This window comes from Bos grunniens, chromosome 18 (genome assembly GCF_055505025.1).
Source record: "Bos grunniens cultivar Pamir isolate PY7600 chromosome 18, Bosgru_T2T1.0, whole genome shotgun sequence".
In the NCBI taxonomy this organism is placed as follows: Eukaryota; Metazoa; Chordata; class Mammalia; order Artiodactyla; family Bovidae; genus Bos; species Bos grunniens.
The window spans coordinates 61,357,975-61,374,870 of record NC_141182.1 but is presented as its reverse complement, the minus strand read 5'-3'; the positions used below and the strand labels follow the sequence as shown (position 1 = coordinate 61,374,870).

General features: G+C 46.9%; 1 protein-coding gene across 1 annotated transcript; it reads right to left on the bottom strand.

The window, feature by feature from the left end:
- Positions 1–433: 433 nt before the first annotated feature.
- On the bottom strand, positions 434–4,650 carry LOC147354548 (cationic amino acid transporter 3-like). The gene is made up of 11 exons (XM_086354373.1): positions 4,272–4,650; positions 3,528–3,731; positions 2,998–3,184; positions 2,696–2,791; positions 2,286–2,528; positions 1,981–2,120; positions 1,779–1,881; positions 1,389–1,588; positions 1,032–1,198; positions 649–757; positions 434–480 (listed from the first exon to the last, which is right to left on the bottom strand). Exons 1-11 carry the CDS (start codon positions 4,648–4,650, stop codon positions 434–436), a joined length of 1,875 nt encoding a protein of 624 aa, XP_086210499.1.
- Positions 4,651–16,896: the final 12,246 nt, after the last annotated feature.

The window sequence follows — 16,896 nt, the reverse complement described above, 5'->3', positions numbered from 1 at the left end:
TGTATATGTACTACAGTATGTATATGTTCATCCCAATCTCCTAGCTTATCATTTCACCCCTTCCACCTCTAGTAACCACAAATTAGTTTTCCACATTTGTGACTCTATGTTTATTTTGTAAATAATTTCATTTATACCATTTGTTTAGGATCTTCATATAAGCAATATCATTCATATTTGTCTTTCTCTGACTGATTTATTTCACTCAGTATGACAATCTCTAGGTCTATACACATTGCTGCCAATGGCATTGTTTCATTGTTTTTAATAGCCAAGCAATATTCAATTGTATGTATGTACCACATCTTCTTTACCCATTCCTCTGCTGATGGACATTTAAGTTGCTTCCATGTCTTGGCTATTGTGAATAAGCACTAGGGATATCGTCATCAAGAGTCTGGGAGATGGAAGCTGGCGGCTGTTGATCACAGTTCTACCCTGAGCTGTATCGGATCCCATATCCAAAGTATATGACAAATCCTAGTAAAGAAATGAGATGATGATAAGGGAAAGTAGGCACTCTTCTCACTTACTAATGCCCAGTAGACGTCCTATTATGGCTTCTGACAAAGTTTGGGGCAGACATAGTAGGAAGAGGGTTGGGTTCAGTCGCTCAATAGTAGTTTTTAATCCCAGAAAACTACTTACCAATGGCATTAGAGATGCCAATTTGAGTCCAGGTCCAAGTGTTTATCTTTGTCATCAAGTAGACATTCATAAAGATGCTCACCAGTGGGAGGACAGGCACAGCAGGGACCTGTGGGCAAAGTCAGTCCATCCCTGAATGCACCCTGGGTATCTGAAACATGAGCCATACCCAACATGGGTGAGAAGACTCCAGTCTGATTCCAGCTGTGTGTTCAGTGCCTACTCAGATGGAGGATCTAAAACACTTAGCATGGATCAGCAAAAGATCCATTTGTTTTAGAAATTCCCCTTCTTCTCTGGTCCAGAAAAGAATGTTTAGATCTCAAAGCATGCAGACTTCATTCACTCAAGGTAGACACTTTGGGCACATAAAGTCACCTTACCCTGAACATAAGAGGAGTGGGGTCCTGGGGCTGCCTCCAGATGATGGCCGTGACCCCAGTGATGAGCAGCAGCAGCAGCACAGCCACTGTTGTGAGCACGGGATCTCCAGAGAACACCTGGCTGGGCCACTGGGCCAGGATCAGGCTCAGGATGAGCATCAGGAGAACTTAAGGTGGAGGAGAACAATTTCAACTCCAAAAGCCAAATAGATCAAGAGCTTGGATCATATCCCTCCCGAAACCGCCCACCTCAGGAAGGGCCATCATATCTCCAAGATTCCTCAACTGATAAAATATATGCTCCCAACCTATCTTGTCAATTTCAAAATACCACCAAAGTGAGATCCAACTGCTCACCAAGCAGGAAGGCACATCCATAGACAATCTGGCCAGATTTCTGGGTGGGGATGGTGCTGGGAGGGAACCACAGACTCTTTAGAATGTTTGAGGTTCCTGCTTCAGGTTCAGAGTCCAAAGGATTTCCTTCAAGTGTAGGCTCCATCTCAGTTTCTTCCTCTGTTTTCTCATTCTTGACAAAATTTTGACGTGGTTGGTACCTTAATTAAAGATATGAAGGCAATATTAATAGCAGCTCCTACTCATGGAACATCATACAGTCTAATTAAAATCTTTCTGGACTTCAGCCCAGCAGGACAATTATAAGGCAGCATGAAGGTAGAAGAAAATTACCTCCTCATCAATCCCCACGAGTCTAAAACCCTCAGCCAACATGTAGTGAATTCTCACCTGAGGATGAGAACAGAAAATGTCCCGAGGGTATAAGCAAGCAGGACCCCAATTATCATGAGTTCAACGATATCAAGGAGGTCGAAGAGTAATGCCATGACCCCTAGAATGAGGGCACGAACAAGGTGGGGAGGGAGTGAAAACCAGTATAAACATCCAAGGTAAGAAATTTGACCAGAAGGAGTGGGCTTTGTTTACTTACCTGCAAGAAATCCAGAAGCCGTTATGGCCATGACAGGGGTGCCTGTACGGGCGTGGATCTGGGCAAGATCCCAGAAAAGGAGCCTGTCATCCGCCATTTCACAGATCAACTGAGACATGACAAACATGGCACCCAGGAGGCTGGAAGGCAAAAAACATGTGAGAGGATGTAGAGAATCAGTACAGAGTGAGGCATCTCTTCCCTGTCTACATGTCGTAATGCATCTTGCTCTCTTGTGTCTCAATGCCAAGGGACAGGATACCCAAGAATCTGACAGTAGACAGGGAGAAAACCATGATACTGACCTGTATAAAAGAGCACACAGGAAGACAACAGCCATGATATATCTGGCAGGGTCCCATCCAACATGGAGAAAAGCCTGTGGCAAAGGACTGTAAGGATGAATCTGGTAGTAGGGCACCATGAGGGTGAGTGCCGCTGAGAGACCAAAATACGTCAAAAAGCAGATGAAGGTGGAGATCACCATGCTCAAGGGGATGGAACGCTGAGGATTTCGGGCTTCTTTGCCTGCAGGATGGAAGGAAATACTGGATCAGAAAAGCATACTGGAATGAAATCAGAAAATCCTCTTTCCTTTTGCACCTCCAAAATCTGAGTTCACCTTCTACCAACTCCTATGCCCAGGGGCAGCCCAAACTGTGCCCACACCCCTGATGGGGCATGCCATGACCATGTTACCTGTAGTGACAATGACTCAAAACCAAAATATGCGTAGAAACATAGAGCTGCTCCTTGAAGAATCCCATCAAGGCCAAAGGGCACAAACCCTCCAGAACCCAGAGGCCCCAAGCTATGGTGAGAGAAGGAATGACGAAGAAGGTGGGTGAGGTGAGTTCAGCCACCTCTTCTGGATCCTCCCTCAAGACCACAAGTCCTGGGTTCCAGGATCCCCATTATCTGGATCCACCAGCCCAGCTCTCTTTAGTCCCCATCATGTTTCCAGCTCTACCCACAGCCCTCACTTCCACCCAAGTGCATTTCGATGGCCAAGAGTACCCTCCAGTCTTATAGATGTCACTGGATTCAGATGTGTTCGATCTGTAGTCCTCTTCTGTGAGCTGCCAGTTGTGCAGGTCTCCCTTAATGAAGCCAGAGATGATCATGAAGATTGGAACAAAAGCCTTCATGCCTGTGAACACTTTGATAACCAGGGATGACACACGAGCTTGTGGAATCAATACTCCTATGGTAAAGATGGAATATGAAACATCCAGAATAATCAAATCCATAGACACAGAAAGCAGACCAGTAGTTGCCAAGGGACTGGGTGGCAGAGGGTACCAAGGATGCTACTCAATGCCCACCAATGATTTTTCAAAACCTACAATGCACAGGACAGCCCCGCACACCAAGAATGATCCAGCCCAAATTGTCAGTGGTGCCAAGGATAGAAGCCGTGTATGTCCTCCTCTCCTGCCACCTTTGTTTCTAGTCCTAACCCCCCACATTCTGCCACCCAAGCCTTTCCCTCCCCAGCTTCTGCTCCACACCCCACTCTTCTCATCCTGTTTCTGTCCCCTTCTCACCAATCATCACCAGCACCAGGGCCAGAGCGACAAAGTCTGGGAACGTGGCCAGGAAAGAGGGCATATACGGAGAGAAAGTCCCCTCTAATGCCTGAGAGATGTGGTTCCCAATCAGGCTGTCAAGGCTGTAGCTCCAGACCTTAGCCACACAGACAGTGGCTGCATGGAGGAAGAAGAAGGCATATTCATTAACAAAATTAAGTACTCCTCTACCTAGTACCATGGGATATCTTAAAAAAAAAAAAAAAAAAAAAGACCAAATACTTAATCTCAAAGATTTTCTCTTTTTCAGGTGAGAAGAGCAGGCCCAGATAATTCACAAAGTAGGTCAACTACTCAGTATGCTAGGAGGAAATAAATATTATGCGAGGAAAGAACACAGTGAAATAGGAACAGAGGAACTACGAGATGAGGGTTGAAAATTCAAACATAGGGGTAAAGGAAAATCCTACAAGGACAACTGACCAAAGATTTCAATCTGTTGAGGGGATGAGCCTGGGGGATATGCCTCTCTCTTATCCAGGGAACTCCCTACATTTTCTTGTCCTTTGGATTCTTGGTCCATCATTTAAGGCAAACAGGACAGAGCTGAGTAGAATGACATTGTGGGGTTTTCCTGCCATCATTACGCACTTCACTTCTGCAGGTTCAATAACTAAGTGCTCATGAAAGAGTGAAGACCCCAATCCTGTCACCCAGTTTCCAGATCTTAAGCCCACATTTTCCCACTCCCCATCCTCTTACCAATAAATAAGGTCAGAATGAGGTTCCAGCCAGTGATGAAGGCATACAGTTGTCCCATGGTGACATAGCTGTAGAGATACACAGAACCAGAACGTGGTACCTGGGCCCATAATTCGGCATAGCAGAGCCCAGACAACAGAGAAGACAGGGCAGCCACCAGGAAGGAGATGATGATAGCTGGTCCAGCTATGTATTTGGCCACTGCACCAGCCACAATGTAAATGCCAGCTCCCAGGCTTCTGCCCACACCCAAGATGACCAGGTCTAGAACGTCCAGATAAGTTGTGGGACTCTCAGGCTCCTCTATGGGCTCCAGCAGCCGCCTTTGGACCAACTTCCGACCAAACTGGTGAACATACTGATACAGCAGCCTCGACATAGTTGAGGAGGCTCAGACCTGCTGAGAAAGAAAGACACAAAGTCATCTAGAATGTCCATCCCTCCCTTGGCCCTGGGAGTCCAATTCCATGAAGCAATGGGGTGATGAGGGGCAGGTGATACAAGGACAAATGGGGCAAGTTCTGCATCTCTGAGTTTTGGTTTCTTCAAACATAAATAGGATTTTTCACATGTTTCAGTTATTGGAAAGTTTGCTTGAAGAGAAGTGAGGGGGAGCAAAATCCATTTCCCCAAAATATGCCACTTTGGCTCATGGATTTTGGGCTAAAGGCAATTTAGACACAGCAGACAAAGGAGGATTTCCTTGCCTCTCCCTTAACTGATTGAAATATTAATAATTCAGATGGGGGAGGTCTATACTAGGAAGAAAGCTATCACCAGATAAGTTTTCATCTCAGAAAGACTTGTCTGCACATTTGTTCACCAAGCATTTGCTCGTCCCATCTTCCTTGCATTGTCTTCCTTCCCCTCAAAGCCCCAGATCCCTACCCTCTTCTCCTTAGCTCAGAGTAGCCTCTGAGCCAGAACTGTCTAACTGTCTTGAGCCTCAGGGTTTTCATGGGGCTCCCAAACATAACAAACTAAATCTGTTAATCTGTCTCGTGTCAATATAATTATTAGACCAGCCAAAGAATCTAAAAAGTAGAATGGTGGTTTTCCAGGGGCTGTGATGAAGGAGGAATTGGGAGTTATCATTAAATACAGACACAGTTTCAGTCTTACAAGATGAAAAGAATTCTGGAGATTGGTTGCAGAGCAATGTAAATATACCTAATTTTAGTGAACTATACACTTAAAGATGGTTAATGTGGTCAGTTCTGTTATGTGTATTTTGCCAGTATTTCTAAAATTGCTCCCAATGATAAATAATAGAGCCGACTTCACAGTTGCTGGATATAGAAAACTCAAAAGTGATTTAATATAAATCACCAAACAGGCTTCCCTCATGAATACCAAAATCCACAGATGCTCTAATTCCTTATAGTTGCCCCATGATACAGATGAGGAACCCACAGATACAGAGGACAGACAGTGTAGTGAAGACTGAAATCAGTGGTCCACATGTCACATCCACTATATAAGGGTGATTATTGGTTGTGTGTGTTAGTCGCTCAGTTGAGTTCGATTCTCTGTGACCCCATAGACTGTAGCCCTCCAGGCTCCTCTATCCATGGAATTCTCCAGGCAACAATACTGGAGTAGGTTGCCATTCCCTTCTCCAGAATATCTTCCCAACCTGGGGATAAAACCCAGGGCTCCCACATTGCAGGCAGTTTCTTTACCATCTGAGCTATCAGGGAAGTCCAATTGTTGGTTGTACATGAGTCAAAAAAAGTCCTGTATCGTCAGGACATTGATCCAATCACCCCTCTCCCCCACACACCTCTTCTCACACAGACTTATATATCCCAGCTCCTGTTTTCATCTGGAAAACAGGTCTCTCCACCCTCAAGTTGGAGCTGGGCTGACCCTCTGCACTCTGGGGTTGCAGAGGTCTCTTTGGGAGGACGTGAACTCAGCACCCAGTCTCCTACAGAAGAGGGTGACCCAAGACTTACTGGATCCTTGGAGCAGAGCCTGGAGCACTGGGTCAGTCAGGGAGGCTGAGGGTAAGCCTTACCGGCCTGGAGCTGAGACATCTCCAAGAACCAAAGCAGGGAGTCCTGAGCACAGAAGACAGTCCTCACCCCTGGGTTGTTGGGGTGGAGATGGGGCTGGGCGGCGGGGAGCATCTGCTGTGTTGCTATCAGCCCTGACTCCTCTGTGGTTACCCTCAGGGACTAGTTCCAAGATGATTTTTGTTGCAGTATAATATTCATAAAGTAAAATTTACTATTTTAACCATCTTTAAGTGTCCAGTTCAATCGCGTTAAGTACATTCACATTTTGTCCAACCAAATTCCAGGACTTTTTTTCATCTGGCAAAACTTAAACTCTACACCCATTCATCAACAATTCCCCCTTTCTCCTTTCCCAGTTCCTGGCAATCACCCTTCTGCTCTCTGTCTCTGTGAAACTGACCACTCCAGTGGAATCACAGAATATTTACTTAAGTGGAATCACAGAATATTTGTTAGTGTTTCCTGTCAGGCTTATATCACTTAGTAAAATGTCCACAAGGTTCCTCATGTTGTAGCATGTGTTAGAATTCCCTTCCTTTGTAACGATAAATAATACTCTATTGTTGGCACATATCACATTTGACTTACCCTTTCTTGGTCAATGGGCATTTGGCTTGCTTTCATGCTTTAGTTACTGTGAATAATGCTGCAGTGAACAGGTGTTTACAAATATATCTTCCAGAATGTGCTTTCAATTCTTTTGGATATATTCTCAGAAGTAGAATTTCTGGATCATGGGGTTCTAAGATTTTTATATGTTCATGATGGAGAAAATGTTCACATATTGAGGAATGAGGAAGTCATTTTGGCTTATCCATGGTTCATCCTGAACTGTGTGTGAGCTAAGACAGCTTGTCCAACCCTCGCAGCTCATCTGCTTTAACCACTGAGGTAAAGAGCGTCTGTTTTGGAGATAAGGATGAGTAACTCCCTTCTCATGGCGTCCGTGTTAACGCTCCCTGAAAGATAAGGCTCCCTTCCCAGACACCAGGGAGCTGTTGCCTCGCTGTCTCTGTACTAAGTCTGTCTCTTTTGAAACCTTGAAGGAATGCACCCTGTCGTGTTGATGTGTGCGCTTTGTTTGGATGAGGTGTAAGACTGTGCTGGAAACCGGGCTTCAATGGAGCAGCTTCCCAGAGCTATAGGGACACTGTCTCCCTTGCTGTAGTCCTCAGTTTGGCTCAGATAAAACTCTTTCCTATTCCTATTACAGATAGTTTATTGATTATTTCTGGGGACACTTGAATTCATTTGACCATCAGGGACCCTGAGAAGTGTGGGCTGTGAGACTCAGGACCCCACTTCACCCTGCTCCCTCCCAGTCCTCTTCTGCGACTCCAGTCCCCACAGTCTGCACGTGACCTGGCACACTCCAGTGTGGGGGACCCCAAGCCTAGCTGTGCGCGAATCAAGAGAAGGGGAGTTTAAATCTCTGATGTTAATTCTAGCAACGAAAGCATTTTTTTTCATCACTTCTGCCGCAGCAACAAAAGCCTTTAACAAGCATCATGCTTGAGTCCAGCCTTGCCCAAAGGGATGGAAGAGGATGAAATGGAATGCAACTTAGTCCTCTTCTTCAAGCAGCTCTGTTTGCTGGGAGAGATGAGTACGGAGGCAGAAGAGAAAGAGGAGGTAAGAGGTAAGGATGACTACTTCACTAGGCACAACCATGTCCCCAGCAAATGTATCCTAAATTACATGACACATGCACATTTAATAAATGAAGCTCATTCATTGTCTATTGGGACTTCAGATTTACCTTGCCCCCCTGCATTTTCCTTGGCTACCCTAAACTGGTTGCCACAGTAGATCAATGATAAGAGGAGCAAAAATTTACTTTGGCTCAGGACCTCCCTGGCAGTCCTGTGGTTAAAACTGTGTACTTCCACTGCAGGGGGCATGGGTTAAACACACACACACACACATATATATAAAGTTTAACTTTATATAGATGTCCTAAATCAATCAGATGCAGTTTTCTTTTTTTATTTATTTTTTAACAGTAGAATCCTCTTTCAAAAATTTAATTAATTTATTTATTTATTTTTGAGGGCAGTGGGGTCTCATTGCTGTACACGGGCTTTCTCTAGTTGCGATGAGCAGGGGCTAAGTCCTGTCCAATGCTTTGCACCCCCATGGACTGTAGCCCACCAGGCTCTTCTGTCCATGGGATTTCCAGACAAGAATACTGGAATGAGTTGCCATTTCCTCCTCCAGGGGATCTTCCCAACTCAGGGATGGAACCCAGGTCTCCTGCATTGGCAGACAGGTTCTTTACCACTGAGTCACCAGGAAAGACCTTTTGGGAGGGGGGTTGTGACTATAAGGGACACAAGGTGCTGTTGTTACTCTGCATCTTGATCTGGGTGCTCATTACAACTGTATGCTCTATTTGAGAAAACACAGCAATGCAAAAAAAAACGGTAATGACACATGCACTTCTGAAAAAGTATAGGGCATTACCATTCATAAACATAAGCAAACAGATAAAGAAATAGCTGTGAAATGCAAAACCCCAGTCCTCTATATTACTTTTTCTGATTCCAATCTATATGAACTCACTCAATAGACAATAAAAGCCCTTCAAGTAACAGGTCTCACCCCTCAATGGATTAACAAAGTATTTAATCAGTAAATAACAGGTTTGGGGACGTCCCTGGTGGTCCAGTGGCTAAGACCCCCCGCTCCCAATGCAAGGGGTCTGGGTTTAATCCCTAGATAGGGAACTAGACTTCACAGGCCTGCAGCAACAGACACGGCAGTCAAATAAATAAGTAAATAACAGGGTTTGTGGGAGACAAGAGGAAAAACTTTCTTACAGTTGTATTTATTTATTTGGCTGCCATGGGTCTCTGTTCCTGCATGCAGGCTTTCTCTAGTTGTGGAGAGCAGGTGCTACTCTTTGTTGCATGTCCAGGCTTTTCATTGTGGTGGCTTCTTTTATTGCCAAGCATGGCCTCTAGGGTACTCAGGTTCAGTAGTTGTGGGACAAGGGCTTAGTTGCTCCCAGGCATGTGGGTTCTTCTCGGACCAGGGATGGAACCTGCCTCTCCAGCATTGGCAGGTGGATTCTAATTCACTGGGTCACCAGGGAAGTCCTGGAAAATTCTGATGAAATATTTCTTCCACTACATACAGATAATAGCGAGCATCCAGGAGGGTGTTTATGACCAGCCGAGCCTTGTTCTAAGTTTTCCTTCATTTCCTCTTCACGACTCCCCCATGGGATGGGTACCCTTCCCATCCCTGCATTACTGAGGAGACGCCAAAGAGGCTAAGCCCTAGAGAGTCAGAACCAAACCAGGAGCTCGGCCCGCAGGCTACACACGGAACCAGCAGAGCGGACCCCCTCGGAGCGGGTCCGGGGGTGGGGCTGGTTCATGCTCCTGGGGGTCACTAGCTCCTCCCCTTCACAGTGTTCCTTATCACTTAGGCGCTGACCCTTCTGGAAAACCTGCTCATCATCACCTTGACCCTGGCTGACCGCCGCCGGGCCATCCGCCAGAGACTCCTTCTTGCCGCCCTTCTCGCTGCTGGAGGTGGGCTTCACCTCAGCCGTGACCCCACAGCTGCTGGCCCACCGCCTCATGGGACGTGGGACTGTCCCCGGAGCAGGATGCTTCGCCCAGACGGGGCTCGACTTCACCCTGGGCCCCGCAGAGCCCCTGCTGTGGCTGGGATGTCCGCTGACCGCTGCCTGGCCACGCCGCCCGGGTGGTACCCAGCGCCCCACACGCATGCGCGTCTGCCAGGTCCTCGGACCCGGCGGCTGGGCGGGCTGCCTCCTCTTCTTCACTGGGCCCCTCGCCTGGATGTCCTCTCCCCGTCTGTGGCCCCAGCATCCTGGACCACTCCCTCTGCAACAGCACGCCCTTGCTGGAGCAGGTGTGCGTGGCCACCCGACCCCTGCCGCTGGCATCCTTCCTGTGGCCGTGTGCACCCTGGCAGGCCCCGCGGTAGGGCCCGGCATGTCCTACGGCTCTGCATCATTGGCTCAGGCCTGCACCTGCCTTCCTCGAGGGGACTCCTTCTCCACCCACTCTTCCCACATCCTGGTGGTCTCCCTTACCTCCGCGAGCTGCTCAGCCTCCCCCGCCCAGCCCCTTCTCTGTGTACCTGAGCCCCAGGCAGACCACGTGGCTTGAGCTATAAAAAGGAGGGACTTTCTGCCACGCGATCATGTTGACCCTGGTGAACCCCGTCATCTGCTGCCTGAGGAATGAGCTGGTCCAGAAAGTTAGCAGGAATTTGCTGATCAAGGAGGCTGAGGTTTTCTCCCAAGAAACTCAGAGCCTAAGGCTTCCAGAGGGGCTGCTCGGTATTTAATCCATTTCTTTTTTTTTCAGTGAAGGCCTTGGAGAAAAAGTTTCCTAGTGGGAAAGCTGATGGTGGTTATTTCTGCATTGTAGCAGAATAGAAGATGAAATGGATTGTTCCTCTGCTCAGAAAGCACAGTCATTTGGCAGTAACCATGGAGACTGGACATGAGTTTGAGTAAGCTGCAGGAGTTGGTGATGGACAGGAAAGTCTGGGGTGCTGCAGTCCATGGGGTTGCAAAGAGTTGGACACGACTGAGCCTCTGAACAGAACTGATGGAGACTGCTAGTCATTCTGCTTATCCAGTCTTCAGGTTAGTAACAGAAGACTTTGAATTTTATCCAGACACATAATGTCCAGTAACATTTCCCATCCTTCCTGCAGCTCTTTTGCTCTCATGACTGAGTCTTAGAGGATGGGGTGTACATGGAATGATCTGTGTGTTTCATGAACTGTGATTTCATAAGAAAATTGCCTTCTCTCCATTTTTTTCCCCTCCCATCTTCCTGCTGCCTGGGGAATGTGATCTCTGTGGAAGGACAAAAGGTGGAAGCAGCTGTCGAGAGTAGAGACCCCATCGAGCTCCCCAGATGGCTGGATGGTAAAGAATCCAGCTGTCAAAGCAGGAGACATGGGTTCGATCCCTAGGTTGGGAAGATGCTGTGGAAGAGGAAATGGCTAACCGCTCCAGTATTCTTGCCTGGAAAATCCCATGGACAGAGGAGCCTGGTGGGCCATAGCCAAGAGGATTGCAGAATCGGAAACAATTTAGCCACCAAACACCACACACCACATCACTCTGGGTCCCTAGATGAGCGTGCGGAACAGCGCCGCCTGCTGGCCTTGCATCAACCGCAGACATCCTCTGTAAGAGAAAAGGAAAGTCTATCTTATCTCACCACTAGGATTCTTGGTTACATCAGCTTACCATAAACTTCCCTGGTAATACAGCTATAAAAGAAAATTCTCAGAGTAAAACCCGGGCTGGAGAAGCCAAGATAAAGGGACAGAACCTGGCATTCCCTGGCCGTCCGGTGGTTAGGACTCTTTTTTCACCGCTGGTGGGTGTGGGTTCAACCCCTGGGCATGGGACTAAGATCCCACAGGCTGCACGGCCAAGGGAAAAAAAAGAAAGGAAGGAAGAAAAAGGTGGAAGAGAGAACTGCTGTGGAAGTAAAAAAGGTGTGCACTGGGGTGGAGAGGGTGTTCCAGTACAAATCAGGCTGGGCTCCAGGGACCACACTTGTTCAGGAATCCAGAAACCAGAGAGGAGGTGGGAGTTCTCCATTGCCTCCCTCCCTGTCCCCTCTCAGGTCTCACCTGTTTCCTCTGGAATAAACTTAGCTTTGTCAGTCTTACAGGTCTGTTCCTGGTGGTCATAGGCTAATTGGGCAAGAGCAATACATATCAATAGCTGCAAAGCACTCTGTGTGCCCTGAAGGATAAGTCCAAGATCCTAGGAGAGCTTCTAAAGAGAGACATGAGCTGGTCTGTGATACTAAGAACCTGACAAATTTTCTTTAAGTACCACCCATTTTTGCTCTATGTTAATTTTTCAAATACATTTTATTTTTAAATTTATTTTTGGCTGTGCTGGGTCTTCATTGCTTTGGGGGCTACTGTCTAGTTGTGGTACGTGGCTTCTCATTGCAGTAGCTTTTCTTGTTGCAGAGCACGGGCTCTAGGGAGTGTGGGCTTCAGTAGCAACGGCCTGTGGGCTCAGGAGTTGCAACTCCCAGGCTCTCGAGCACAGACTCAGTAGCTGTGGCCCACGGGCTTATGTACTTCTCCACATGTGGGCTTTTCCCAGACCAGAGACTAAACCCATGTCTCCAGCACTGGCAGGTAGATTCCTTACCACTGAGCCACTAGGGAAGCCCCCTCAATGTTCATTTTCAATATCATCAGCAAGTGGAGGTCCCGGGCAGGAACAGTGGGAGCCTCTGGGGCAATGATCTGTTAATATCTGACTGTACCTCAAACCCACTGCGGGAGGGACCAGTCAGGCTGGGAGCTTCCTGCTGGGGTCTGTGGTCAGAGAGTGAGGACAGGGCTGAGGAAGTTGCACAACCTCGAGGGGCACAGGAGGCATGACTGGGACCTGTTGACAGCGGGGCCCTGGGCAGTGGGAGGACTGACACTGTGACAGCTTTGGGGAGCTGTGTGATGTCTGCAGGTCACTTCACTGCTTTGGCCTCTTTCAAATTGGAGCAGTAGTCTGCCGGGTTGATAAGTGCTTCCAGCTGCTAAGTGTTTAAAAGCTTGAACTATGGAGCCAGACTGACTTGAATTTGAAGGTCATCTATTTTCTAGCCCTGCTGTACAGGTCACATTCTCTGGGCCTCCCTCGGAGCCTCAGTTTCCCCATCTGTAAGCTGGGAGTGATGGTTTCTCTTTTTGGTCACTTGGTTATGAGCTGGGGATGCTGGTGGTGATGAGCATGTTTGGGCGGGGGGGAGGGGGGTGGTTAGAGCTTGATGTTTTATGTGACAACAAAGGGGGTGACAGAGGATGAGATGGCTGGATGGCATCATTGACTCAATGGACATGATTTGAGCAAACTCCGGGAGATAGTGAAGGACAGGGGAGCCTGTCTTGCCACAGTCCATGGACTCAAAAAGAGTCGGATGTGACTTAGCAACCGAACAACAAGGGTTTATGTAAGCCGCCATGGTGATAGCCCGTGGAGCAGCCTGTAGTCTCATTCAGTTGCTAAGAACTCAGCATTTTGTCACATCTCATGTAAAACAAGTCCAGCTTACAATGCGTTAGTGAGTAACGTAGATTATACCGATGATGGAGCTGAATGGGGGCAGAGAGAGTTTTCATCATACCGCATACAGTAAGACAATTAAAAATTCCCTTTAATCACTGGGACTTACCTGGTGGTCCAGTGGTTAAGAATCTGCCTTACAATGCAGCGGACATGGGTTCAATCCCTGGGAATTTAAGATCCCACATGCCGAGGAGCAACTAAACCCTCATGCCAAAAATAGCCTGAGTACCACAACTAGTGAGTCTGTACATCACAATGAAACGAAGATCCTATGTGTCCCCAGCTAAGACCCAACACAGCCAAATTAAAAAAAAAAAAAAAAAAAAAAACTTCTTAGAGAAAAAGCAAGGATATGTCTAAAAAAACTAGGATATGTCTCTCCTACATGAGGGAATTTAGATTTACAGTCAACATGAAAATCGTGTCTCAGACTTCTGCCAGAGATTCTTCAGTATACTTTATCCAGCTTATGTTCAGAAGCTCAGTCCTGTCTGATTCTTTGCGAACCTGTGGACTGTCACTCACCAGTATCCTCTGCCCATGGGCTTCTCCAGGCAAGAATATTCAAGTGGCCTGCCATTTCCTCCTCCAGGGGATCTTCCTGACCCCGGGATCAAACCTGTGTCTCCAGCATTGTCAGGCAGATTCTTTACTGCTGAGCCACCTGGGAAACCCCCAAATTTCTTAACCTCCTTACATTTCTTTCCACTTATTAACACACTAGGATACTTATAAATAAAGATATGGCATTGCTGGGACTTCCCTGGAGGGTCAGAGGTTAAGACTGAGCTGCTTGGGGCACAGGTTCCATGCCTGGGCAGGGAACTAAAATCTCACATGTCAAAAAAAGAGAGAAAGAGACAGAGATGTCATTGTCTACAATCAGAAAATCACATCTTCTTAGTGAGAGGGAAAAGTCTCAAGAAGTATTTTATGTGTTTCCTGAATTGGCTTTAAAAAAAAAAAAAATTGTCCCTCCTTATCTATAGAAGCAGAAGTTGAAGTCATGCACTGGAATGGCTCTTTTCCTGTGTTTCCAGAAACAGTGCTGAGCCCCAGAAGGCCCCAAAATTGCCAAGTCTCTTCCTTCCCATGAGAAAGAAGGGTTTTCTTGAAAGAGTATTAGGAAACAGGTTAGTGATTCAGCTTCCCTCCCCTCTGAATTCCTAGAACTATGTTTTTCCCTCCTGGGAAAGGAGGGGAAGAGGTAAGGTAATGAGAGCGTCATCGGGGAAGCCCAGGTCTAACCCTTAGAGGGTGCAGACTAGCACCACCTTCTTTCTCACTCCCTGCCTAAGAACTCGTGTGACTCACCCCTGAATTCCTCGAATGCATTCCCTGTCTCAGGTCAGAGCCTGCACCATGGCTCCAGGCTGCCTTCTTTGGTTCATTGTCCATTATCACCCTGAGATATCTTCCCTGGTGCAGGTCTGACTGCATCCCTCCCATACTCAAAACCATTCCATATCGTACGAAGGAATATTGTTGCAGTTTAGTTAACAACTCGTATCCGACTCCATTGCAACCCCATGGACCGCAGTCCACCAGGCTCCTCTGTCCATGGGATTTTTCACCACTGAGTCCCCAGGGAAGTCCCACAAAAGAATATTATTCAGCCATAAAAAGGAATGAAGTGTTAGTCACTCAGTCATGTCCAACTTTTTGCAATCCCATGGAATGTAGCCCACCAGGCTCCTCTACCCATGGGATTCTCCAGGCAGGAATACTGAAGTGAGTCGCTATTTCCTTCTCCCAGGGATCTTCCTGACCCAGGGATCGAAAGGTCTCCCACATCGTGGGCAGATTCTTTGCCATCTGAGCCGCCAGGGAAGCCCCTCCCCCAAAAAAGGAATGAAGTACTGATATATACTATTACATGCTGAACCTTGAAAACAAATATATAATATTGCCCATGTGTGGAATTTAGAAAAATGGTACAGATGAACTTATTTGCAAAGCAGAAACAGATGTAGAGAACAAATGTATGAATGCCAAGGGGAAAGTAGGGATGAACTGGGAGATTGGGATTGACATCCATGCCCAGTAGAGAACAGTGAGAACCTACTGTATACCACAGGGGACTCCGCTCAGTGCTCCGCAGTGATCTACACGGGAAGGGAATCCAGAAAAGAGGGGGTCTGTGTACATGTATGGCTGATCTATTTTGCTGTATAGCAAAAGCTAACACAACACTGTAAAGAATTTTATTCCAGTAAAATTAATAAAAAGAAAGAAATGTAGACCCTCACACCCACTAAAATAGAATTTTTATTTCAATAAGGTCTCCTGGTGATGCACATTAGGGTTTGAGAATCCCTGCCTGGAAATATGATTTTGCAATTGTAACCAGAAATGTTCACTAACCCCAGTTCCATTCCTTAACTACTAAAAAAAATTTTTGAAGCATTGTTGATTTACAGTATTGTGTTAATTTTAGGTATACAGCAATGTGATTCAGTCATATAATATATATATATATGTATATTATTCTATTTCACTATAGTTTATTACATGAAAAGCCATATTGTTTATATATGAATCCAACTTTATTCTGAGTCCAGAAAACTTGACTGGCCCTCACGAATGCCTCCCCTTTCCACCAAGCACAGGGGTCCTGTCTTTCCTTCTAGAAGCATTGGCAGTTGAAGAGGCAGACTTCCAGTGTAGATGGTGGTTGAGGAAAGAAGGAAGTGAGAACAGGACGATTAAAGCACATTACAAGTAAGCGTCACAGCCAAACGGCTCATCTCTGAAATTCCCAGTTTACATAGACTATGGAAGGACTTACGCTGAGTCCTACTTCTTCATTTCCTCACCAAGCCTATAAAAGTTTTGGGTGAAGCTTAGAAAGCTCTTCCAAGCTCTCACTTGACCAGAAAAGCCCCAGGGCAAGGGGTTGGGGGACAGGAATGTGAAGACCATAGAGGGTGTCCACATTGCATCACTGTCCCTAGAAAGACCTAGAAACCAAAGCATTTCCCCCAAACCCCTTCTTCACCTTGTTGCTGTGTTCAAAACCATTCACTGGCTCCCTGGACATCCTTGGTGGAACAGTGGATAAGGGGCTTCCCGGGTGGCTCTAGTGGTAAAGAACCTGCCTTCCAATGCTGGAGATACCAGAGACGTGGGTTCGATTCCCTTGGTTGGGATGATTCCTTAGAAGAGGGCATGGTAAACCCCTCCAGCATTCTTGCCTGGAGAATCCCACAGACAGAGGAGTCTGACAGGCTACAGTCCATAAGGTCGCAAAGAGTCAGACATGACTGAAGTGACTTAGCATGCAGGCATGCACAGTGGATAAGAATCTGCTTGCCAATGCAGGGGACGTGGGTTTGATCCCTGGTCAGTGAAGGTTCCATGTACCATGGAACAACTAAGCAAGTGTGCCACAACTACTGACCATCTCCCTAGAGCCTCTGCTCCACAAGAAGAAGCCACCACCATGAGAAGCCCGAGAACCACAAGGAAGAATAGTCCCCACTCGCCACAACTAGAGAAAACCCACACATAG